Source organism: Homarus americanus, unplaced genomic scaffold (assembly GCF_018991925.1).
Source record: "Homarus americanus isolate GMGI-L3 unplaced genomic scaffold, GMGI_Hamer_2.0 scaffold33468, whole genome shotgun sequence".
NCBI classification, from domain to species: domain Eukaryota; kingdom Metazoa; phylum Arthropoda; class Malacostraca; order Decapoda; family Nephropidae; genus Homarus; species Homarus americanus.
The window spans coordinates 2,938,871-2,964,680 of NW_024714177.1; the positions used below are offsets into that span (position 1 = coordinate 2,938,871).

A 25,810-nucleotide genomic window follows, 5' to 3' on the forward strand; every position below is an offset into this window, starting at 1 on the left:
ATGACCTGGGTGAATATAATTAACATTGCTGGGATTCTTGTAACATACTGATTAATTTTAATATAAACAGCTATAATTTGCACTAGACAAAACAATTTTAGTACCATAATCAAATTAGTACATGTGCACTCCAGCTTTGCACTAAGGTTATTTATTTCTATTACGTTTCTTTTAGTATGGTGTGTGCATGTAAATGGATGAAAATAAATGTAAGAAATCTATGTAAATCTACCCAAAAATACAGTTGAAAAACTTTTTTATGAAATGTACTACAGTACAGTACACTAATGTACAACAATTTTTATCTTGAGCAAAATATATGACGTTTATATTCAAATTATTGGCTGTCTTGCAAGGATTCCAGCAATGCAAATTATAATCTCCTAACTTTAGTCTGAGATATTATACAAGATAAAAACTGTAAGCCTAAAAGGCTGGAGGGGGGGGGGAGGAGGGACTGACGGAGCCAGCCACAGCAAGGGGTTGGGGGGGGTGGGGGGCTGAGGTGATAAGTTTGAGCCGAAGGTCTCTGTGTGTTTATTTAACAGTCCTACCAAGCTTCTCTCATTTTAAAATGCCAGTGATATGACCTAGGAGAATATAATTAACATAGCTGGGATTCTTGTAAGATACTGATTTATTTGAATATAAACATGTTGTAATTCGCACTAGACATAACAATCTTAGTACCGGAATCAAATTAGTACATGTGCACTCCAGCGATGCATACGTGACTGTGCCCGCTCTAGGGCCATTTAGGTTCGCTAGGTCCCATTATTTGAATGTTTTTTTTTTTTCAATTTAAATTTTAATTGTTTATTCCTTGATAGAGGAAGCGGGATCCTAGTGCTGTCACTTGGTACCCCTGTACCATAACACCAGAAGCAACTGGCCAGTGTCACAAGTATTTACAGTACAGTACAGTCATCCCTTGGTTATCGCGCCTAATTGGGACCCAGCCGATAACGAAAGTACAGAACCTATGGGATTTATTCTAATTGGTTCCAGGCACCCAAGACCCAACCCCAAGTTTCCCATTTTACGACCATTTATACCCATTAGGCTAGGTTTATTACAAAGTGATGAAAAGGGTACGCTTAATACTGTAGTCCACAAAACATGTAGCTATGCTTTTTTTATTTAGTCCCCCATCACACGAGTCCGTTTTCTCTCACATCAGGACGCCTGAGTCCTCCGTTTTCTCTCTTAATCTTAGAGTGCACCAGAGACTTCACTATACTTAGTAATGCCACAGAATTTGAAATTGCAACCCCAATTGCAACTGGGGTTGCAAATGTTGAGGCAACTAGATATGTCTGATTACAACAAATGTGTTATTGTCAATTTGTAGGTGAAAGATTTTATCCTCAATAGATGTAGGTTAACATTACACCTGGAGGCAAATGTTTATAATAGCCTAAGATAGGAAGCATATTCCTTTAACACATAATATCTGATCAGTATGGGGAGGATCATCGTGTCTCCGTCAGGGGGTCGTGAAGTGGTGGTCCAGCAGGCGTCACGGAAATTTTGGGGGCACGGACGTATATGCGATTGGACGTTGTTCGGTCGGACGTTAACTGGCGCATGACTGTACAATATATGCTTTGTTTGATAATTCTACATATGAGTTATGCCTCCCTGCCTTCTACAGTGTCCATGGCATCAGTGAAAAGCATTGATGAATGTTATTATAATTATTACCTCTATTGACTGTTCCATGTCATCAAATAAGTCAAACAAACAGAATAATACATAAATGATGTAAATCTATTAATATTTGAATGAGTTATGAAAAATGTAAGTTCCCAATTTTTAACAGCTATTACCTCAAAACTAGCTTTTGGCGTACTCGCCCTTTTTTTGTAAGGCGCCTCAATTAATGTGGATAGCAGTGAAGCATGCATCGTCTATTGACATGGACAGTAGTTTAAGTTTAAGTCACTGGGTCACTGGCCATGGTTGGAAATCTCACCCCCTCGCAGTCTCTTGACATAAGTTGCGTCGGTAACAGCAACAATTTTTCCATTTAAAAAACATTGTATGGAGCACTCCAGTTGCAAATTGCACCTGTAGAGATGCATCTGCCAGCCCATGAGGCTATTAGGGGGAACTAGTGTGGTTCATAAGGCCAGTCCACTGTTCCTGTGATTCTGCTTACAGGAGGGGTGCTCTCAGTGTGAGCATTATATTGTTTCCCAGGTGAAGACAAATGTTAAATTGATCTTGTAACTTACTTAGGAAAAGGGGAGGGTGACCAGAGTTTTACCACGCCATCAATGTCTGCCGAGGCCACCAGGGTCCCCGAAGGGTTAAATACGGCGTGTGTCACAACAGCGCGATGTTCATAATACCCCTCCTGGAATCAAGGAACTATATAAGGAATTAAGAATACAATATTGGTTTCACAATAAATGCATATTTACAGAATATCTTAGGTTTTAAAATCTTGAACAATATAAATACAGGTACTTTTTGTTTTTTGCATGGGTTGCTTCCAGAAAACTCTTTTGATGTTCTACAGTGCAATAAACAAATCTGATTTTCCAGGAAGAAATAATGTACGTACAGTATCACAGCCCAACTTATGACTGGAGTGAGTGACCAACAAAACAGTTGACTAGAGATATCATTAACTTGAAAGTATCAAGAAGAATAAGCAGTAATAAAACAAAGTCTGTGTTACTGTTTAATATATATATATACAGTATATATATATATATATATATATATATATATATATATATATATATATATATATATATATATATATATATATATATATATATATATATATATATATATATATATATACAGTATATATTTATTAAGAAATCATAGCAGGAATAAAAAGAAATAGTAAGAGTTAGAAGAAAGGAAGAGAGCAATAAGAAGAAATGCTAAGAGTAAAAAATGTAAGAAGAGAAGGAAGAAAAAGAGGAAGCAGTAATAAGAAGCGTGAGGAGGAGTAAGATTTGAAGAAAAAGTAGAGGAAAAGGTAAGGAAAGGAGTAAGAGTCAGGAACATTAAAAAGAAAAAACATTTTAAATGCTTTACCTGATGTTAAAAGTTAGAAAAAGGGATGAAGGAAGCTCTGAATATGATGTACAATACAGCTGCACTGTGTGGTCTAATGATTTAGGCTGAGACAATGAAAATTCAAGCTCATTTGTTCATGAAATGGCATGCCAGCTAGTGACAGCAAATTCACAACAACATTAGAGTTGACTTCACAACTTCCTTAAATTTGATAAGTTACACTGCATGATTAAATACAGGGGTGGCATAAGTTGACACAGCTTTGAAAGAAAGAGTGAAGATAAAATTGTAAAGGGACAGGAAATCTGTAAATACTGTATATATATTTTTTATTTTCCTGAGTGTGCTAAAAAAACCTTGGTTTCATTTTGACACATACAGACTTAAGGTGTCAGGAGCTGAGTCAGTTGTATGCTGAATCAGCAACACTGGATGACAGCTCTACAACTTGAGGAAAATTTTCTATACCTCTTGAAAAGATCCAAAATATGGGAAGTTTTTAGTGATACACTATTATTTTGGCAAAATTTTCATTGAGTTTCATTAAATCAATATTAATTCTTTGTAAAACAATGCAGGTTCTCAGGTATAGCATTTACACAACAGAAATTAGAAACAATAACAAACACAAAAACAGTAATTTGAGAAAATAATGAAAAGTGTAGTCCGTCGCCAGTCACTGACGTAATGTTTAGTTTATCGTAAGTAATAAAGCAACAGATTAATGACCAATGCTTGATTTAGATATCATTTCTTGATAATTACAATGAATTTATCTTCTATACTCTAAGTAGTGGGTAGTGACTGTGAGGATACCGTCCCGAACATATGCAATGCTGTATTGTATGACACAACAGCCCCAATGTTGACATCTAAGACACTTAGTTTCATCTACGGAGACAATTATTAAAGTATTAAGAAAAACTTTTTCCCTCCCACTTTTTGAGCTTTTCATGAGGCAAGAAAACACTTATCTTCTACAAAGAAATTTCTTCAAGTTGCTGGTTAATGTGCATAACCATTACATTATTCAGTATTACCATCAATTCTGTGGGTTGATGGGTCGAACCAAATACTGTAGATATGATGTACTGTATTTTGTTATTTTCTTCTTATTTTTGTGCAATTTTCTTCTATTTTGTACATTTCTCTTTATTTTTCCATGGTGTACCACAATGCTGTATACAGTGCATATATCTTATTTGTGTGTAGTAAATAAATAATAATTTTAAGCATTGTTTGGTAAATTTTTGGGGCCTCTGGTCCATAACCCCTTACCTTGTATTGAATTACATAACTCGTATAAAGGTACAGTATTGTGATTCAACTAATTCGCAAATGTTTTCAGTCCCTCTCATGAAATAATACGAGGTTACTGTATATCTTACCTGACCAAGCAATAAAAATGATCCTTTGTCACTGGTTATATCAGTCTTCGTCGATGAGGTAGATTCGTCCTGTGGTCTGATCTTTGTTGGAGAGCGAGAGGGTCGCGTAGATGAGACTGTTGACTGGACCAGTCTTTTGACGGGAATGTGTTCACCGCTATTACGACTGTTCAAGAGAAAAAATTCATAGCATCATTATCAGTTACATTATTTAATACTTACCAACAATAACTATTATCAAAGTCACACACGGCTGGGATAAATAAAAGGAGTGACTAATTTTTGGATGGAACAGGTAGTCAGTTGAAGTGGAGTAATGCAACAAAGTGCTAACATCAAGCTGGTCTAAGAGACAAGAGACGATTAGTGCTAAATTCACATACAGTAAACCCTCGATTACTTGGCATTTGATAACTCTGAATTTCATATAACTCAGTGTGGATATGGTCTCGGAATGTATTACTGTAGTATAACTCGGGAAATGCAGAGATATATAAAATTATCTGGGAAAATCTTGGCATATCTGGCCACCTGCATCACCTCTATGTCACCTACCATTCCTCTGTGTCACCTACCATGCCTGTGTCACCTACCATGCCTCTGTGTCACCTGCCATACCTCTGTCACCTACCATGCTTCTGTGTCTCATAATATGATGCTATATTCTTTGCCTGCAGTGCTGGTAAGTGTTACTTTTTCTCCATTAATAATTACATGTACACATATCTGGGTCAATAATATTTTATTGTTGTATTTTTTTAGGAATTTGGGATAACGAGGCAAGGCCAGAGCCCCATATGTGCCGAGTTATCAAATTTATGTACTGTATTTTTTTCGGATATGATCAATTTTAAAAATATATTTCTTGTTCCTGAGAGAAGAGATTTTCAGAAAAAATGTATTTTGTTAAAGTGGGATTTTGCTGTACTGTACTTCCCACTAAAAAAGAATCACTTTAACCTTACCTAGAGGACATGCTTGCAACACTTGATGACCGCATCCTCTTCTTTTCCTCTGCTGGGGCTTGTGAGGAAGTTCTTCTCACCACTGGATGACCTGATGAAGAGGAAGGACCCTGAAAAATACAAATTCATCTATAACAAACTGTACAGCACAGCACAGCACAGCACAGCACCAGTGTCTGCTAACTATCAGAATACATACTGTGTCACATACATTGTGAGAGGCAAATAAAAGGACAGGATAGATTAAGTATCCTGGCTGCTGATAACAGAATTTCTGATGGATGATGTTGAAAATCTCCAAGCAGACTATTTCCTAACATGAAGCACACTATATTTCCTCTTCTTACATTTATATAAACACTTAACATTGCAAACATCAATAACTATGTCCAATTGCATTTTTTTCAGATTTTCAATATTACTCAAAATCTCATCAAAACACTTGTATTGTACAGTAGGGGTCAAAAGTTTGCTAACTCCCAAACTGAAGCAGCATCAACTGCAAATGAGATAAAACAGCACAACCGCACCAGATGGCACTCAGGGTAAGTAAGTTTGGAGACTCATTCCCATGATTCAATTTCACAATGGAGGGCACACTTCTGTTTGTGACAGTACCTCTCAACAAAGTAGTACTTCTTGTAGTGTAAGATACATCATGAACTATCTAAATTACAATTATTCTGTGACTATGCACAAACAATACAAAGGAAGAATTAAAACACAATGGAAACATCATTACTGCACTATAATATAAAATCTAATCATAATACTGTACTGTATAGTATAAAGAGAGATTTCTTTGCCAATTTGAACGGTTTGTAAAAAAAAATCCAACAGAAACATATGGGTCCATGTTGAGGTCCTGGGGGATGGGAGTAAAGCTCCCTAAAACTACAGTGATCCTCGGTTAACGAGCGCCTCGGTTAACGAATTACCTTCCATAAGATTCTTAACTTCAGTTAACGAGCAAGCCCGCAATTAACGAGTTTTTAACGAACGCACCTAAACATGTTTTGGCTTGCATTTGGCGGTCCACCAGCTGTAGTATTAGTCCACCAATACAGTAATCGGTTCTAGGGCTTAAATTCTTTACTATTTTAATAAATATCAAGAAGTTTGTACTATTCAATAATTTTAAAAGTTTTATATTCAATTTTTTAGTAATTTTAACAGTTATTGAACATAATTGAAGTATAGGAAGCTAGTTTTTTGCACACCAAACAGCCTGTCAACATACCATACAGGCATCAGTCTGTGTCTTTTCAGTGGAGGTAACATCTTGCTTGAGACTCTCTTCAACTAAATGCTTTTTTCTGTGTTTCCAAGCAAATTATTGGTGAATTTTATTTTACTTATTGACAATATATAATGCAGTGCAGTGTTGATTTAAAGAAAATAATCTTGAATTACACCAAGAAAACTAAAATTTTATGGGTGAAATGGCACCATGGGGTGACTTCTCTTCCACCCCAATGCCTTCTCTTCTCCCTTCTCCTCCACCTCCATTCTAATTCCCATCATCATCATCATCCAGAAGCCTTCTACATACACACTTCAAAGTAAGTGTGCTTTACTACATTTTTTGTTGATTTTAGGCAATTTTCGGTGAGCTGGAACCAATTACCCAAAAACCCATTGAAACAATGGTTTCGGTTAACGAGTTTTTCGGTTAATGAGCAACCTTCTAGAACGAATTGTGCTCGTTAACCAAGGGACCACTGTATTGGTAACTTAGTCAACTCCATTATAATGCCATATTACAGTATGTGACTGGGAAGGAGACGATGTGAAAAAGAAGAAGTAACCGCAAGATGCAAAACCGAAACAGTGATCAGAAGAACCAACCTGAGAAAAGATAGTAACAGTGTTAGTACATTTTGGTCACACTGAAAATATAACCTACTTGGTTGCTAGATGGTGTTGCGGGACCAGCCGAGGGGCTGGGTTGTGGGGATGCTGTGACAGCCCCGCCTGCCCCCCGACGACCTAGAATTGGAGATGTGGGTAGACCCCCTCCCAAGCCAAAGAGGATTGTCTTTAGAGATTTCAGCTGATTGTCTGATGATGGAGCTTCCCTGAGAAATTAATTAAATATATTGCTTCATACATTCATCCTCAGAATCTTACTTAATCCAAAGACACCAAAATTTATAATATTTATAATCAAAGTCAACCACTACATGTTTACTCTGTGTCCAACCTTAATTATCCCTCCATATCCTTTGACATCTCACCCCTACACACTTCACACACTAAGGTAATTCTTCCTTTAAGATCTAATAATGTACCTCATAGTCACTACATTAGAGCACAAGAACAAATATAAATCACAATATGGTAATTCCTGGATATACCTGTAATGTGCTGATGTTTAATATTTGATATAATTTAGGAAATAAATTGTGGCACTTTCTTGAGGTACAGGTATAAAAAATGGCAAGTACTGTACAGTATAAAATTATTTGTTGTAGCGAGCCTTCACCAAGGCCCCAGAATAAGCCGAGGCACCAGCCAAAAGCATTATCCATTACCAGAAGGTACAGTATAAACATACAGTTCAGGAAATCATCTTGTTGTGGGAAGCAGCACTTCATGTATGCCATATATCTTTTAGTATCATTAAATATTGTCATCTGAATGCATTACAATACTGCACTGTACTTCTGTGAAAAACTGTTCAGACACTGTACACTCGGAAACCATATTCTCTAGCTCACCTGGGTCAGTGCTGGAGGTTAGCACAGTGTCCTTTCTGGACGGGGGCCCACTCTAACTATCACGAGGCAACACACGCACGAACACACACAGTCATAGTAAGGCTGTATAGATGATATTATGTAAAACTATTGTATATGGCATTTTATACTCTGCATTATCTTCAATATATATGAACACGAAGAAAAATTACCATAGGTTGTAGTTACAAAAGTATGAATGGAAATAAACACTTCCAAACCACCCAGTGAATCCACACAACGTTTACAGAGCTTGTGGCCAGACCACGATGTTTCCACCACACCCCATCTATATCTTTTATTTCCCATCATTCGCGTAACTATATGAAAAATCATGTTTAATTTAACTGCATATTTCAAAAACCTTAAATTACATCTGGATCAGTCACTCCTCATTTGACACACTTATAGTGTAATACTTTGACCATCCCACCTGGGCACATGGAGGCCCACAGTAACTCTCACGGGGCAACATCCTTTCCCTCACCCTAGCAAACTAGTTAGCATAGCATAACCAAACAGCCTCGCAAGGACCAATAGGTCTGTATATAATGTGTGTGCACGCGCTAAAATGACCTAGTATATTTTACTAATGTCTCATTGTCCATGGGTTTTCTTACAGTTTGGCTGTGAGTTTTCTATTTTGTCTACCTGCCAGTTCAACAGGACTACTAACCATCCTCCCAGCAACTCATATGCCATCCCAGACCCACAGCCTATATGTATGGTGCAAGACCGCAGTCCAATACATACAAGTCAGGCAGTCAAGCATTGGTTTGAGGCGCACCCGCAGATTATTCTATTGGACTGGCCCCCTAAAGGAGCCGATTGTAATCCAATAGAAAATCTTTGGGCGCATATGGTTGTTGAATGGGATGTTGAGGAGAAAAAATGTGAGGCGGTGAGGAGACACGCACATAATGCGTGGGAGGGAATAAGGAGGAGGCCGAACATCTGCAGCAATCTGGTAGATTCCATGCCCACCAGATTGCATGAAGTTATAGCAGCAGATGGAGGTTGGACACGGTATTAACCTGTGGTCAAGAATTAAATCTCCGCCCAAGACGGTGCCTTGTAGGGGGTGGCGGGGGAGTTAGCTCTCTGGTGTAACCTCGTTGGGGCTACATAGACTTCGTTTCCTAACTCTTGGGAATTTGTCCAGGTATTTTACTACCTATGTGGTTTTACGTTACTTCGCATAAATATGCTTACAAAATCTATGCATTAATATGCATAACTCTTGGGAATCTGTCCAGACATTAAATATATGTTATATACAGTACTAAAATAATCACATAGATATGCTTACAATGTTTATGCATAATAAATGTGAAAAATATTTTTGGGGTTTCAATTTACCAATAGTCATGCCTACAAAACAATCTTGATGCTCTAAGTGCGTGTATGTATTAAATAACGAGTAACTGATCCACGTTATTTTCGTAAATAAAGAAATGAAAAGCAAGCACTTAGCCATAAGGATATTGTTACATGGAAGAAGGGAAATAAGGATGAACCATGGTTTTGATGGAAACAATGTGCTCTGGGACGATGCTCACAATGACGAATGGGAGAAGCCTCTTTATGAAACATCTTACCTACTAAGGATGAAGCTTAATGTTACAGAACACACACACACACACAAACACAGTGTAACTTTGTGTGACGCGTTGTCTGACTTGGGGTGGCTTTGAGCGAACCATACACTTGATATTACAATTTATGTATCCTTCCTGTCCATGATTTACAACAATAACTGTAGGGTAAAAGTTACAATATTATACTAATAACACTGTCATGTATTGATACTATGACTAGTTACCAAGATACAGAGCACGATGAACATAACATGATAATGATAGTGAAGCCTGGAAGGGTTCATACCATAACTCGCGTGTTCGTGCGTATGTTGCCCCGTGAGAGTTACTGTGGGCCTCCATGTGCCCAGGTGGGATGGTCAAAGTATTACACTATAAGTGTGACAAATGAGGAGTGACTGATCCACATGTAATTTAAGGTTTTTGAAATATTTAGTTAAATTAAACACGATTTTTCATATAGTTATGCGAATGATGGGAAGCATCGTGGTCTGGCACACACACACGTTGTGTGGATTCACTGGGTGGTTTGGAAGTGTTTATTTCCATTCATACTTTCGTAACTACAACCAATGGTATTTTTTCTTCGTGTTCATATATAATGAAGATAATGCAGAGTATAAAATGCCATATACAATAGTTTTACATAATATCATCTATACAGCCATACTATGACTGTGTGTGTTCGTGCGTGTGTTACCTCGTGATAGTTAGAGTGGGCCCCCGTCCAGAAAGGACACTGTGCTAACCTCCAGCACCGACCCAGGTGAGCTAGAGATTATGATTTTCGAGTGTACCTATAATTTGCATTTATGTGGAAAAAATGACCATAGAGGCTGAAGGTGGAATGAAAATACAGTGAAAAGTTTAAGTGAGTCTGGTAGGCCTGTCTGGTAGGGAACTGTGAACAGAGCATACTGTGTCCACAGTATAGCCCAGTAACCCACAGCCTCACAACACATTTACTTGTTACTTCCCATATGAGGCGCTCCGCACTCCAAGGGGGTAAAGCACCACCCTGGGCAAAATACTTTTTTGCTGGAGATCACTATTTTTACCCTTCCTTTACATGTTGGTGTTGGATGTAACCCCTAGGTTGACTAGAAATATGGTTGAAAGTCCTTCAAAAATAGGATGTCATTTCTCCTCAGGCCGGGAGCTACATAGCTACATATCTGGCTGTGTGCTCAGTAAGTAAAGGTGGTCACATCCCGTTCAGTGAGAGGAGCGCGAGCCAATGACAGCGTGCGTTCCACGGACCATACCCCTTGAGTCAGTCAATCACAATGGATTTCCCTTGCTACATCACAGCTCCTCAGCCAACCCGCGTGCCCATACTTTTCGGCATAACATTGATGTTATTCGTGTTCCACGGGTGTGAGAATGCTATGCAATGTCTGGCCGAATTTAGAGCAAGATTCGAGTGAGGCCAGGCCTTCTGGTGTGGGTTCAGGAGCCCTAAATCCTGAGCATGTGGCTGGGATAGCCATGCTTGATGATAGTGATTATGGTGGTGAATTTAGTGGAGATGATGGTGATGCAAGTGCTACATAACTTCAACTTACTACGATCGTCAGGGATAATAAAACGAAAAACTAAACAAAGTAAGATTGTAATACTATTATCATGGTACCGTTTTTACCCAAGAATATGCAAACTTTCTCCGCCTTTGTATTCGTATGTTAATTACATGGGTGGGGTAGAGGTTAATGGTGGGGGGGGGGGATGAGTGTAGTGGTGTTTCCTTATTATTACACCCTATTACACTGAACAATATTATAAATCTTTGGCTAATAAAGGGGACGGAAAGATAAATACTGATAGGCAAATGAGTTTTTTATTGTTATTATTATTTTGGGGGGAGGTGTAAGATGAGTGTTGTTTTTGGTGATCATTAACTTGTTTTACAGTATTAGCCCACAATAGTAAAAAGAAAATTTTGCAGAAAAACACGATTATTGTTGGTTTGAAGCTCAAACAACTGTACATCACGGGTAGTTATTCTTATTCAACTCATGATAAAATAATAACTATTCACAGTACTAACTTCTCGTTTTTACTGTTCGCTAGGAGAGGGATTGAGCTGCACAATAAAAAAATGAACCCCCTAGCTTAAAAAACAACATAGTTATGGTTGTTTGAACTGCGAAAAACTTTAAACGCGTTTTTCTCCGCTTTATAAATTTGGCGCTTCACCCCCCTGTAATGTGGAGCGCCTCATATACACTCTTCATTTTTCTTATTTTATAGTTTTATAATATATTTCCCATATTTCTCAGCCACATTGGCATATTGTATTGATTTTTCTACAACTTTCATTACAAATACACATTCACTTCTCACACATACTGTACATACCCATGCTCTTCATTTTCCTATTCTATAGTTTTATATCATACTTTATTTATTTCTAAGCCATATTAGAGTATTGCAATGATTTTTCGACAACTTTTCTATTTTCATTACAAGTAACAATAAATGCAGCGGCAGGGCTGGTGAGTCGGAGACATAATTATAACCCACCACCTACACATACATTCTCTTCTCACACATATACACCCATGTTCTTCATTTCTCTTATTTTATAGTTTTATATTATATTTTCTTTATTTCTAAATTACATCGTTTGTATAGAGTGGAATAATTGTTAAAGAAGTCTTTTTCTGAGAAATGAGCGCCGGGAATCAGCTGACGAGGCCATCTTGTGAAGAGATGCACAGAGTAAGGCCCTTACTTAGCCCACCCCTGCTCACCCCTTTATGGTGGTGAGCCCAGACTGCCCTCTCATAAGGTGATATACCAAAGTTAAACAGTATTTTATTATTTTTTTCATGTTTTATATTGTAAATTAGAGTAGTTGTGTACTATTTACCATTAGTTAGGTAGGTTTTGTTCTTCTTTGTGAACCGATTTTGTGTTTTGGGGGTATGATATTGGGGTATTTTTATCGTTGGGGAACCGAACCCAATTTTCCCAAAAGTTTATCTATTCATGATACGTAAATTCACCTGACGAATGTTTTTTTGGGGGGAACCTAACCCATTCTCATCTCGAAAGATACCTGTACAAAGCTTATTTTCCCAACCAGTTATCCCAAAGGTTATTATACTGTAATACAGTACTGTATTGCTTCTAAGTACAAATAAAGTGTGTATAAAACAATTTGGATTAATATGATGTTGACAGGGCCTAGTTCCCACTTTATATTCAGAGATTATTGTATCATATTGCAGGGGGGGGGGGGTTCCTGGGGGTCAGGACACCCCTCTTTTCATCAGAAAATTCCAATACGCTATCTTTAATGCAGTATTGTACTCAAGCATATTTATATCATAAAAAATAATTAATATTGACCTCAGAATATTTCCAATATTAAGGGCACATAGTTTCAAAATGGCTTCAAAATGCCAATGACATTGGTCAGATTGTAGAAGACAATTGTGGGGGGCTTACAGCGTCCTTCCAGCTGGGTGGGCTTGCTGTGCTCGCCATGTTCCCTCACCCACAACTTCTTGGACCCCCCCTCCCCCCTCCTTGATATTCCTGGCTCTGCCCCTGTATTGTGTAATGAAATAGAAATGGTTAATTAAGGCTGAGCACAGGACATGAAAATAATTAAATATGGTACAACCATTCTATTTGATACAACACAACTATACCTTCTATCACACTGATGATCATTTACTCTAAATAACCGACTGTACAGATAATATACTCAGCTCAGTTTGAAATAAAGTTACAATAATAACTATCATCTGCCCTCATGTACTTTTTCACCATGTATGAATAAGCTCACTGTGCAATATTATAGAAGTCATCCATAAGGTGCTGTGGAGGTGGAGGGTCTGGGATAGTCAGAAGTTCAAGGGTTGGCTGGTCTGATGTGGTAAGTGCTGCCAGACGCACTCGCAAAAGTTCATTCTCTTCCTGAAGTCTGGCAATCTTGGAGGCTTCATCACGGTAGCTAGCTAAAGTTGGCAATTCAATACTCTGTCAATACATGAAAAGAATATTTCTGAAACATATTCATATAATGTATCTACCTATCAATCAATCAATCCATCTACCAATCTATTTACATACCCACTTATCTAAATATATGGTGCAGTATATACAGTACTGTACTACCATAGAATTAAAAAGCTCATACAGTATTTATCTTCATATAACACTTTACTCTTCATCAGAACTATACCAAATTATCAGAAGCCCCTTTCATAATACAGTAACACATCTTATAAATAATCATTCCTCAATTCATTAATTTTTCAATTTATATCAACACACTAAATTTCAATTGATTCCCATTTCAACATCCACTTCTTCACAAACTATCTTGGCTACCTCTGCACTAAACAAGTCATTTTCTTACAGCTAATATTCAATTATCCACACTTATATGTCTGTCCTAGGAGTAAAAGCCTTGTCACCTTCCTCTCCTTTATACAGTCTAGTGATGGTAGTGTGACATACTATCACCCAATCACAGAGTAGATCAAAGTGATAAGTTTAACAGTCATGGTCTCTGAGGTAGTTAGTGTACTGGCCTTCCTGTGACTGGTTTCTAAAGGTATTACAAACTTTTTATAAGGTTATCCTTGCACCAGAATGCCTACTATTGCACAAACCACCTATGTTGTGATAAGGAGTGACTACTCTATTTATTTATAAAGTTTAAATAACATAAACAACCTCCCACATAGGGCCTAATAATTATACAGCTACAATGGAAGGGTTAATATCAGATATGGAAATTTTGCCTTAAAAAAAATGATAGATCAATTACCATTTTCATATTTTACTGGAGAACTGACACTCCTTGGGAATACAGCTTGGAAATTAAATACTGTATGATGAAATACGCATCCAAAGGGTCATGCAAAGTCCATCCTGGGAGACTTACAATTAACCAAGTCCCACCGAGAAAACTTAAAATAAGTTAAGACCCAACCCACCTGGAAGACAACTGCCAAGAAATTATGAAGGGATACCAAGAGCGTGTCTTGCCATTGTCGTGTAAAATACATTGCGAATGATGGGTTTTCTTCCACCCCTTTCAGATATGGCAGAACTGCAATGTTAAAAAGAAAGTTAATAAATCATATCTGTGCCACCTAAGGATTAAACTAAATTATTTATGAGGTTCACAAACTGAAGTGTAGAATATTTGTCTTATTATTTTTTTTATCTGTAAGGATTATAAGAATCCCAAAACTTGTCCAAGCAATCTTGTAGAGGTAACAAAAATGGACCATAAATATATCACTAAGGCTTGGTAAATAAATTATGGAACATATCCTTCTTTTCTGTTTTCAATATGGTGTTTACATACAGTATTACTGTAGTACTACCTATTTAGCTACATTTCAGGAACATTATTAACCACAAAATAATTTATTGTTGAAGTAATCCATCAGCCTCGGATAGTCCAAGCGCAATTGTATTGCTTGTCATATTTATCAAAAAAATTTATTTTTACTCCTGAAGAAAAACTACTGCATTACTGATTAGTAACCAAGCCTAAGCAAAGGACTCTACTAGAAATAAGCATCTGATGGCTTTGTTGGCAATAATGGCCAACTTTCTTTCTCATTTACTATGGTTGTATACCTGCACTGTCTAGGTACTGTACACTGGAAATTGTATGCCTCCAGTCTATGAACAGTATACACCTGCTTTGCCTATACACCCTGAACTGTATGCCTGCATTGTCTATGTACAGTCACCAGCAGAGGTATGTCCCAACCATGTGTGCCAACTCTTCTTCATACAGTATTATAAGATCACCTGCCTCACACAATGCAGGTTGGTCCAGGACAAACTTCTACTGTTGACTGTACTGTACATGCCAAACCAAGTGTAAACTTGTGTGATGATTTTAGTTAAGAGGTATTATCATTATGCACACAGACATTTACTGCAGCAACATATAGTAACTTGATGAGTGTACAGTATAAGGAATTATGAAAACTTAACAAACCACAAACTACTGTATTATGAAATTTCTAACAACTTACTGCCACATCCATAAAACTAATAAATCTTGAAACAAATGAAGAAAATAAACCAAACTTACTGAACCATTCTCTCCACTCTGACTGACTCTGTAGGTCTGGTGCCATCTTCTCAAAAAACTCAACCAGTTTGTCTGGTTTGTTGGTCTGGATTGTGTTGATAACATAGAGCCGCAGGATACTTGTCTCCAGCTTCCGCACACCTGCAATAATTCAGGAGTGAACTGATTTTCCTGAACATATTATGACTACTGCAGTTACAAAATTATATGTCACTTTGAAAATTCAATATCCCCCCATTTTTTTCAATTTTCCCCTTTCCTACTACTGTACCTGTACAGTACTGTACAGTATGGTGCAGAGTGGCTGGACTCTAAGAGCACCACAGACTTTTCCTCATTCAATCTTTCTTTTGTCTTATAAAATATGTTCTACTATGGTGTCCTCCAAGAAAATCCACTAATATGTATCACTGACAAATGTGGGACCCCACATAGCTTTAGATATTGACAGTCACTACACAGTATTTCCAATAGGTCTAACATGCAATTTTGTAAACCTTACAAACTGGCAGTGTGCACTTAACTGACTTAAGATTTTATTTATTGAAGTAATATTAATTTACACCACAGGCAACTTATAATAATTAATAATTTTGTCATATGAGGCATTCCACGTCAGAAGGGGGTGAAGCACCAAATTAAAAAAAACTGAGAAAAATGCGTTTATAAGTTTTTTGAAGTTCAAACAACCATAACTTTTTGGGTTTTTTAAGCTAGGATTTTTTTTTTCGTGCAGCTCAATCCCTCTCCTAGTGAACTATAAAAACTGGAAGTTAGTACTGTGAATAATTATTATTTTATCACGAATTGAATGAGAATAACTACCAGTGATGTACAGTTGTTTGATCTTCGAACCAACAATAATGGCGTTTTTTTGCATAATTATCTTGGTACTATTGTGGGCTAATACTGTAAAACAAGTTAATGATCACCAAAAACAACACTCATTTTACACCCCCCCCAAATGAAATAACAATAAAAAACTCATTTGCCTATCAGTATTTATCTTTCCGTCCCTATTATTAGCCAAAGATTTATAATATTGTTAAGTATAATAGTGTGTAATAATAAGGAAACACCACTACACTAATCCTCTCCCCACCATTAACCTCTTCCCTCCTCCCCCAATGTAATTAACATACGAATACAAAGGAGGAGAAAGTTTGCATAATCTTTGGTAAAAACAGTATTATGACAATAGTATTACAATCTTACTTTGTTTAGTTCCTTTGTTTTATTATACCTAAAGATTGTAGCTACTTGAAGTTACATAAATCCTGAGGAGTGCATAAAACTTTAATGGCCTCGTCATAATCAATCACGTACTGATCAAAGTCTTTCTCTGCACTCTCTAAAAATTGCCACACACACTAAATCCTTGATTATTGATGCCGGCAACAGTTCAGTTTCACTATAAGACTGGGCTCACTTTCACTAGCATTCGTTGGGTCAGGCTCACTTTCATCACCCAAATTCTGTTTAAGCTTGGCAACCTCCTTTGCCCACTCATCAACCCTACGCTCTCTCGTCCTGCCTTTTTTTTTCTACAAGTCCTTGGGGGGTACGCTCCTGACCCCTGTAATCTGCATTACGTGGTGCTCCACCAACACTAGTCTCCCCAACATCACCAAGTAGCTCATTACTAACATTCTCATGCACGTCACCTGCACCATCGCCAGTAGCACTTGCATCAGCATAATCAACACGAAATTCACCGCCAAAATCACAATCACCAAGCATTACTGGGATGTCCACGTGAGCTCTAGCGTGAAACACACACTCAGGAATAATGGGCTCCTGAACCCACACCAGAAGGCTTGGCCTCACTCGAATCTAGCTCTAATATTGGGCAAATATTACACAGCACTTCTCACACCTGTGGAACACGAATAATGTCAATGTTACGCCGAAAAGTTATCAAAAATAGCAGTAGAACGTACACTGAACCTCCTGATACTAAAATACACGCCAAAACTAAGGAGGAGGCCGAGGAGCTGTGATGTAGCAAGGGGAAATCCATTGTGATTGGCTTGCGCTCCTCTCGCTCTGAACGGGATGTTGCCACTTTCTTGAACTGAGCGCACATCCAGATACATAGCTCCAGGCCTGAGGCGAAATCACACCTTATTTTTGAAGGACTTTCTACAATATTTCTATTCTAGCTAGAGGGTTACATGTAGAGGAAGGGTGAAAGTAGTGATATCCATAAAAAAACGCATTTTGGCTGGGGTGTCGCCTCAACCCCTTCTGACGCAGAGCACCTCATATGTTGTGTCTTGTGAAGCTTAAACACGATCAATGTTGTTGAAGAATTCAGTGACTGCTAACAAGATGTTCCAGTTCTTTACATGTCAGCTACTTAACATAACATACAATAAGTTACCTCACCTCACAAGACAAATAAATAAGAATTTTACCAAATTATATAACCTAAATACTACCTGAGAAGCATGGTGGCAATTAAATACAGTATTAAAAATGTTTCTTCTCAGCACAATAAACACACAACAGTGTTAAACAACAATTTTCAGTTTATAGCTTTGGAAAAAAAAATCTATATGAAAATACATTCTCCAAAAAGATATGCCGGTAACTACAGGTCTAAAAAGAACTTAAAATTTAGATCTCACAATTAATTCAGTGATCACTAACCTACAGTATTACTGACTCACAAAAAAACCCTATACCTCCTATACTATAGTGTATACTGTACAGGGTAGCACTTAATGGTTTAAAAAAATTATATCTAATATCCCCTCCTTCCTTTATCGATCAAATATAAATACTGTAATGGCAAAATATTTAAGTTCTCATGTGCAGAACTCACAAGGCAATAGTGTATGAGGGAGACGGGCAAAGATTCTTCTGTCTAAATGTGCCCACAACTCACGAAGTCCTATTAGGTCATATGTTTGGATGCTACTCAGCACTTGGTCAACCAGTCGATCCACCTGCAAAAATTAATAAGAAAAATATATAATATAAACTTGATTTAAAACTTCTTTTTACAAAAACAAGTACTGTATAAAGCATCTAACCACCATATTGCTAAAAATAGTCAAATTTCATCTTTACCCAAACCTATTCTTTTTTTATTGGGAATAGCCCACAATGGGGCCTGGGGGCAAAAAAGAAACAAAGAAGAGAAAAAGAGTATGTTAATCCACACCACAAAGATGTACTGAGCTGCAGAGTGCCACGTGTAAAGTCTTCATAATCTGACGACTACATAATTGTTCCCTTTCAAAATTTAATTGTATTTCAACTCCTAAAACAATATAAAACAATCATTAACAACTTCTTTTATAAAAAGTTTCTTGTTCCAGTACTGTAACTATAATTATAAGTTAGCAGAACTCTTCTCGAATCTTACTAAATTCTAAAGTTTACTCAGGATCTGTTACAAGAACAAGAATTATGGTGGTGTCTTATTTTAGGGTTGCACTTTCTCCAACATTTTTTTGGGATATTCAAGCTGTAAGAACAAGTTTCATCAATATAATTTTTCTTAACGTTACTCCTTTTGACAGAGCTCTGTTGTCAACTATTACTGGTTTGGTTATGTAAGATGTGAAAAAGTTGTTGGGAAGCATTTGCCAATAGAAGTGTAAACACGAGATGCAATTTGCAGTGGCAATTTTACCAGTCTCAATTGGTACTAACCAGTGTTGCAGCATTCTTCCGTCACACAATTACACCAGTCTTTGCAAGCCTAACAAGGTCCTGCTCAAAGACTTGTCCCACTCAGACCGGTGTGCACTTTCCATGATGCACAGTGGCAAAGTTGGGAAATGAAGGCGAAGCGCTGCCTCTGACCAGTATCAACCTCAACCAAAAATGGCTGCCCAAATGATATGGTCAGTGTATTAAGAATTTTTAATAAATATTAGTAAAAGCATAGTAGGATAGTTGGCGATACGTTATATAGAAAATATTTATCCATTTGTTGTTGTGAACTGTAATTTCAGCATCAAATATCAAAAGGTAGTCTAGTTTACTTGCAAATAAGTTGTTAAAATTTAATAAGGAGGACCTTTTTTAGGGATCCTTTGAAGTCGCTATTTGAATACTGTAATTATTTTATGCCCACCGCGGCATTCATATGATTTTACTAATAAAAAATTCAGCAAAAAAATTTAAACATACTGTATTTATATCAATCGTAATTTCTGTGCAAATGAGAGGTTAAGAATCGTGGTCCGGTTGTTAACTCTGTTGCTGATGGTCCTCCTACTCATCTGCCCAACTAATAGGAAGAGAGTACCGAATGAAACCAGTGTAAATTCGTTCTCCATTGGACAGAGTAGAAATATTCTGAAATGGTCTAAAATGGAGCAGGAAAATACACCTATGGCGTACATGCGTACACAAACCATATATATGGTACTGTAATGGCAGAGGAAACGGCAAACACCAGAAGCAGTTGTTTGATCTTGTTCATTCTTTCCACACGTCGTTTGGATGATAGCAAGTAATAAAAATTATACAAAAATGCACAGAACCTAATCTAACCAACCAAACTTCCTAACCAGGGGGCTCTGCCCCCCCCAGACCCCCCGGCATATTAAGCAGAAAAAACTTACTTTGATAGCTATCAATGAAGGCAACTTTCTTTAAGCGGCATTCTGTAATTTTACATTTATTGGTTTTTACACTGAAGCACATATTTCTTCTTCACTGTCAGTTCTCTGCCACATTTTGAACATTTGCACGTCATTCCAACTAGTCCACGTTGACAGATGAACTCTTGGAGACGGTCTTCATCCTCTACAGGCACAGATAACATGCAATAAGACAAAGAAGAACCCGCACAGGATGCCATTACTGTACAGTACTACATAGTTAACATACAAGATGGTGAGTTTGTCTCTGAACCTATCCAAGGACAGAATCCTCAGTCTGTCCCCCTTGAAAAGAACAATAAGCAAGGGAACATAAAGTTCACTTAGAATGCAACACTACTCAGGTGAAATTGAAAATGTATCCAAAACCATAATACGAATCTCATCCTTTATACACAGAATACGTTAAAAAACCAATTGTGCAAATAGAGAAAACAAGGGGATTTGCACAAGCTATAAACACAAATACCAGAAAATTAAAATCTATAATACTGAAAACAAACGAAAAGGCAAGATAATATTTATAGAAATAAAAAACCCCATGAGAGCTTCCATTGTTACTTTTAATCATTCCAACGACCAAAATAAAAATCTATAGTATACGAGGAGACAACAATATGCGAAGCCACGGAAGATATATTGACTGAATATTTATGGTAAATAATTTTCCTTTGCCTACAGAGCACTTAGATGGTTTATTACTGCCATATGATCAGGGTTTTATTGCTGTATTTACCCCAAAATTTCCCTTTTTTTCATGTCCTGCTCACTACAGGTCATTTATGATCACTGAGAAAAATTTAAAAAATTAATAAAAATCCAGGAAGAAGTTGTACCATTTTCATTACGTACCATCATCCATACAACATCTCTAGGTACTGTAATTATTCGTTTTTGCACACCCTCGAATTTTTTCACGAGAAGTTTGATTTCTGATATATTTTGATGTGTTTTGTTCAGATCTGACCTTCGTTTCCATGGGAAAAGCGTCGTTTAAAAAAAAAAAAAGATTTCAGTTATCCTTGATCAAAAACGGCTATTTTCCATCAAAAACGAGGGTAAGATATGAACAAAATACATCCAAATACATCCAAACATCTAGACCCATAACTTTCACTAAATTAACCTACCTTAACCTAACCTAACCTCACCTAACCCTTACAAGGGACCCTTACCCCTGCGGAGGTAGGTAATGTGACACGCCTCACAGCTCCAGAGAGCTCGTGGTAGGACAAGAAATGGCGGGTGGAGATTTATTTATCTAATTTTTTAAGCGTTCCTCACTTGTGCGATTTTTCTGAAAGAAACATGTTTCCAAGAGGCTTCAGGGGTTGAGGAATGTATAAATGAGGTAGGAAATGCCTGAAAGTAAGTGCTTCTATGTGATTTGAAGATGTGCTAAACCGAATAATAACCCATTTCTAAGAGAATTGCAATTCCTCTACCTGTGTTTCCTTCTATATTCTAAAGCAGTGGTTCTTAACCTGGGGGGCGCGCCCCCCTAGGGGGGCATCAGTAATTTCCAGGGGGAGGGGGGGGGGGGCGCAAGCCCTAGGGAAAAAGTAGGAATTTCTCTAATTATAATAATAGTTTTATTCTCTTAACAAGAGCGTGGGCTAATATTGAGAAGTTTATGAAAAAATGCAAAAGTATCGCCTTATAACTTTAGTTTTCTATAGGCTACTTTTTTTACTTAGGGCTTACCATTTTCTGTACTTATTGACCACCCCTCCCTATCCCTCGAAACCCATGGGGCTCGTTGGTGACTGGTGAGCCCCGTTCTCTCCCAATCTTCTGCACACCTCCGTGGCAATAATTCCTCTTCTCTCACATTTATTCAGTTAAGGCTGTTGAGGTATGTTTTATTCCAGTTGTTATATTTACCTAAAAATAGTAAGCAGCCATAAGTTTATTGGTGGATTGTGAACACGCATGTGTTGCTCTGTTTGTTATTCGCAGGTTTTGAATTCCGTTTGTATTTTATCAGAAGTTGGCGGTGCTTAAAATCATGTGGTGGTAACAGGTGGTTATGGTAAAGTTGTATTTATGATGATATTGATTTGTTTCTTAATAATCATGTGTTTATGATCATGATGTGTTTACTATAATGTTGTGGTGTTTGTTAATATTTACTTAATAATTATGTGGTGGTGTTTATGATCATGTAGTGGTGCTTATGATCATGTTGTGATCATTGATGTTTGTTAATAATCATGTGGTGTTTATGATCATGTGATGTTTGTTAATGATATGGTGGTGTTTATGATCATGTTGTGATCATTGATGTTTGTTAATAATCATGTGGTGTTTATGATCATGTGATGTTTGTTAATGATATGGTGGTGTTTATGATCATGTATGATTGTAGTCACTTGTAGTGTTTACGAACTTTACGATCATATGTTTGTTATTGATCATGTGGTTGTGATTATCATGATGTTGTGGTGTTCATGAGCACGTGGTGATGTTTATCTTACCTTACACGTGCCTTATGTTTTGTTCACAGATTTGTGTTGTCCACTGCACATCAAATAATTCGCAATGAGTGCAAAGAAGCGGAAGTATCTTGACGAATATATTCGATTTGGATTCGTGTCTCTCCAAAAGGGTGACACAGAGGTCCCTCAGTGTGTGATATGTTACAAGACTCTGAGCAATGATGGAATGCGGCCCTCACGCTTGGAACGCCACTTGAGGACAACACATCCTGCTCTAGCTGACAAGCCCAAGGCATTCTTTGAAACAAAAAGACACTCCTTGAAGCAAGTTAAGTTGGACGGCAGTGGGGCATTTCGGCAACAAACTTCAAAGGTTGTTGAGGCTTCCTATGAGATCGCCATGTTGATTGCAAAGAGCAAGAAGAGCCGTAACATCGGAGAGTTTCTCATAAAACCAAGCATACTCCGTGCAGCAGAACTCGTTCTGGGGAAGGATAGTGCAAACAAGCTTTCCCAAATTTCACTATTAAACGATACAGTCAAGGGAAGGATCAATGTATTGTCTCAAGACATCAAAGATCAAATTCTCGACCAAGTAAGAGAGTCTCCTGTTTTTGCCATCCAGTGTGACGAAACGACTGACATCGCTCAGTGTTCTCAGCTACTGATGTATGCTCGTTTCGTGTCAGGCAACAGTGTAAAAGAGGAAATGCTGTACTGTCACCCCATGGAAAGTTGTACAACAGCAGCAGCTATTTTTCATGATGTATCAAACTTCTTTCAGGAAAACCAACTTTCGTGGGACTCGCTAGTAGGGGTGTGCACTGATAGAGCTCCAGCCATGCTTGGTCTGCAGTCTGGATTCATTACAATGGTTAAAGAAAAAAATCCGTCTGTTGTAGGTACACACTGCATACTTCATCGTGAATCCTTAGTATCCAGAACTTTACCTGCTGAAATGAGGGATGTCCTGAACGTGGCTATCAAGGTAGTCAACTTTATCAAAGCTGGAGCCTTAAACAGTCGTCTGCTGTGTAAGGATATGGAATCTGAACATGAAACCTTGCTTTTTCACACGAACGTACGATGGCTATCAAAGGGGAACATGCTTGGACGGCTTTATGAACTATGAGAAGAAGTAGCAATATTTCTTGATTCAAAGCAGAAGGCAGATCTCCATGACAAGTTCCAGTCTGAAGGCTTTCAGCTATCTCTAGCTTACCTGGTGGACATCTTCGAAGCGTTGAATGCTCTCAACCTTAAACTACAAGGGAAAAACATCAACATCATCATGCACCACGACACCATTCGAACCTTCATGGCCAAACTCGACCTCTGGAAGTGTCGAATTCAGCAGGGAAATACAGCCAGTTTTAGTAACTTGGATTCTGCTCTCATTCACGGTAACCTTGATTCTGAGTAAAAGAAACAAATAATCACTCATCTAACTGACTTGAAAACAGAATTCATGAGATACTTCCCAGAGATAGATGAGGAGCGTGAAGCCTGGAAATTCATCAGGAACCCATTTCAATGTGAAGTAGCTGATGTTTCGGATAAAGTGCAAGAGGAGTTTCTTGAGTTGAAGTTCAACTCCACAGCTAAGGAAGACTTCAAAGAACTGGATCTTGAGACGTTCTGGGTCAAGTACCTTACTGTTTACCCTCTGATCTCACATCAGGCTCTTCGGATTCTAACTATGTTCGGATCCACGTATCTTTGTGAAGCTGCATTTCCACGCTCGTTGCTGTCAAGACCAAGTACAGAAACGGGCTGAACGTAGAAAGGGGATTTACGTTGTGAACTCTCTGGCATTCAACAACGCATTCAAGATCTAGTAGCTAAGATGCAATATCAAGTATCTCACTAATTTATACTCAATAAAAAGACTAAAAACACAATATTTTTCATTTTTCTTTAAAATCTGGGAGAGAATTTTTTTCATAGATGCAGGGGGGGGCGTGGAGGGAAGGACCAATTCCTAGAGGGGGCGTGGTAGTATAAAGGTTCCTAAGGGCGTGGAGGGAAGGACCAATTCCTAGAGGGGGCGTGGTAGTATAAAGGTTAAGAACCACTGTTCTAAAAGCAACAAATAATATTATTTTTTCTCATATTTTTCCCCAAAGGTATTCTTCCTCACAAGTCGGTGTTCCAGACTATTACTTTATATATTTTAATAAGTTTACAAGACAGACGAATTTTAAACACACTCCTTTGTCTATACATTCTGAGGGTGAGTAAAAGTTTTAGTGCAATCTCTGTACAGCTGAATATGATTTTACCTAATCTTTGACTGAGTCTATCTCTTTCTACTCTGGTTACTCAATATTCTCCCAATAACTAGTGTGTTATGGCCACTATGACAGATGAATCTTCAACACTAACATCACCATAAACAAGAGCCAGTCATGCATATACAACATTGCCAACCTCACTTGTTGATACACAATAAAGACCACGTGTTTTACCCAGCTTAGTGACTTACCCGGAATCCTTTGTCTTTGTCAATCTTCAGTTCATTGTCGAGTGACCTGAGAGTGTGACTAAATCCCCTAAATAATAAATATTCCTTCACCAGCTCGTCGAGGTACTGGATGTGTGACATGTTTACTCCGTGGGCGTCTCCGTGCTGGCAACACTGGACTGCTTCTACCAATCACCGCCCGTTCTTGTCTGGCAATACTGAAAGGCTTAACCAATCAACAGCCAGCTTTCTTGTTGGTAAACATTGTGGGTAGTGGAGAGTATTGCTGACACCTTTCAATAGATCCTAAAAGACCAGGAAATATTTGGTAACTTCTTTTGTAAAATATTAGTTTTTTCTTGAACTTTATGATCTTTCCCTCTTTTTATGTCTGCTCAACTCCGTCACTTTTTTATTTAACATTTACGCTCTCTTCAGACACGTTTATCCCCAATTAATTAAAAAAAAAACTAACCCGTTAA

General features: G+C 37.7%; 1 protein-coding gene across 3 annotated transcripts in view; it reads right to left on the bottom strand.

Annotated features, from left to right (window-relative positions):
* LOC121876904 (WD repeat-containing protein 91-like) overlaps window positions 1–25,498 on the bottom strand; it is a 37,765-nt gene extending 12,267 nt beyond the window's left edge. For 2 of the 3 annotated variants that reach the window (XM_042382479.1, XM_042382487.1), the window contains exons 1-9: window positions 25,350–25,498; window positions 18,632–18,755; window positions 15,805–15,945; window positions 14,684–14,799; window positions 13,525–13,718; window positions 7,299–7,470; window positions 5,393–5,502; window positions 4,428–4,593; window positions 2,238–2,359 (exon numbers count right to left, since the gene is read on the bottom strand). In XM_042382479.1, coding sequence (XP_042238413.1) covers window positions 2,238–2,359; window positions 4,428–4,593; window positions 5,393–5,502; window positions 7,299–7,470; window positions 13,525–13,718; window positions 14,684–14,799; window positions 15,805–15,945; window positions 18,632–18,755; window positions 25,350–25,469 — 1,265 coding nt within the window. In that variant the 5' untranslated portion in view covers window positions 25,470–25,498. Of the gene's footprint in view, window positions 1–2,237; window positions 2,360–4,427; window positions 4,594–5,392; window positions 5,503–7,298; window positions 7,471–13,524; window positions 13,719–14,683; window positions 14,800–15,804; window positions 15,946–18,631; window positions 18,756–20,387; window positions 20,572–25,349 lie in introns of all 3 variants that reach the window. The other variant, XM_042382480.1, reaches the window with a different exon arrangement.
* Between the last annotated feature and the right edge of the window lie 312 nt (window positions 25,499–25,810).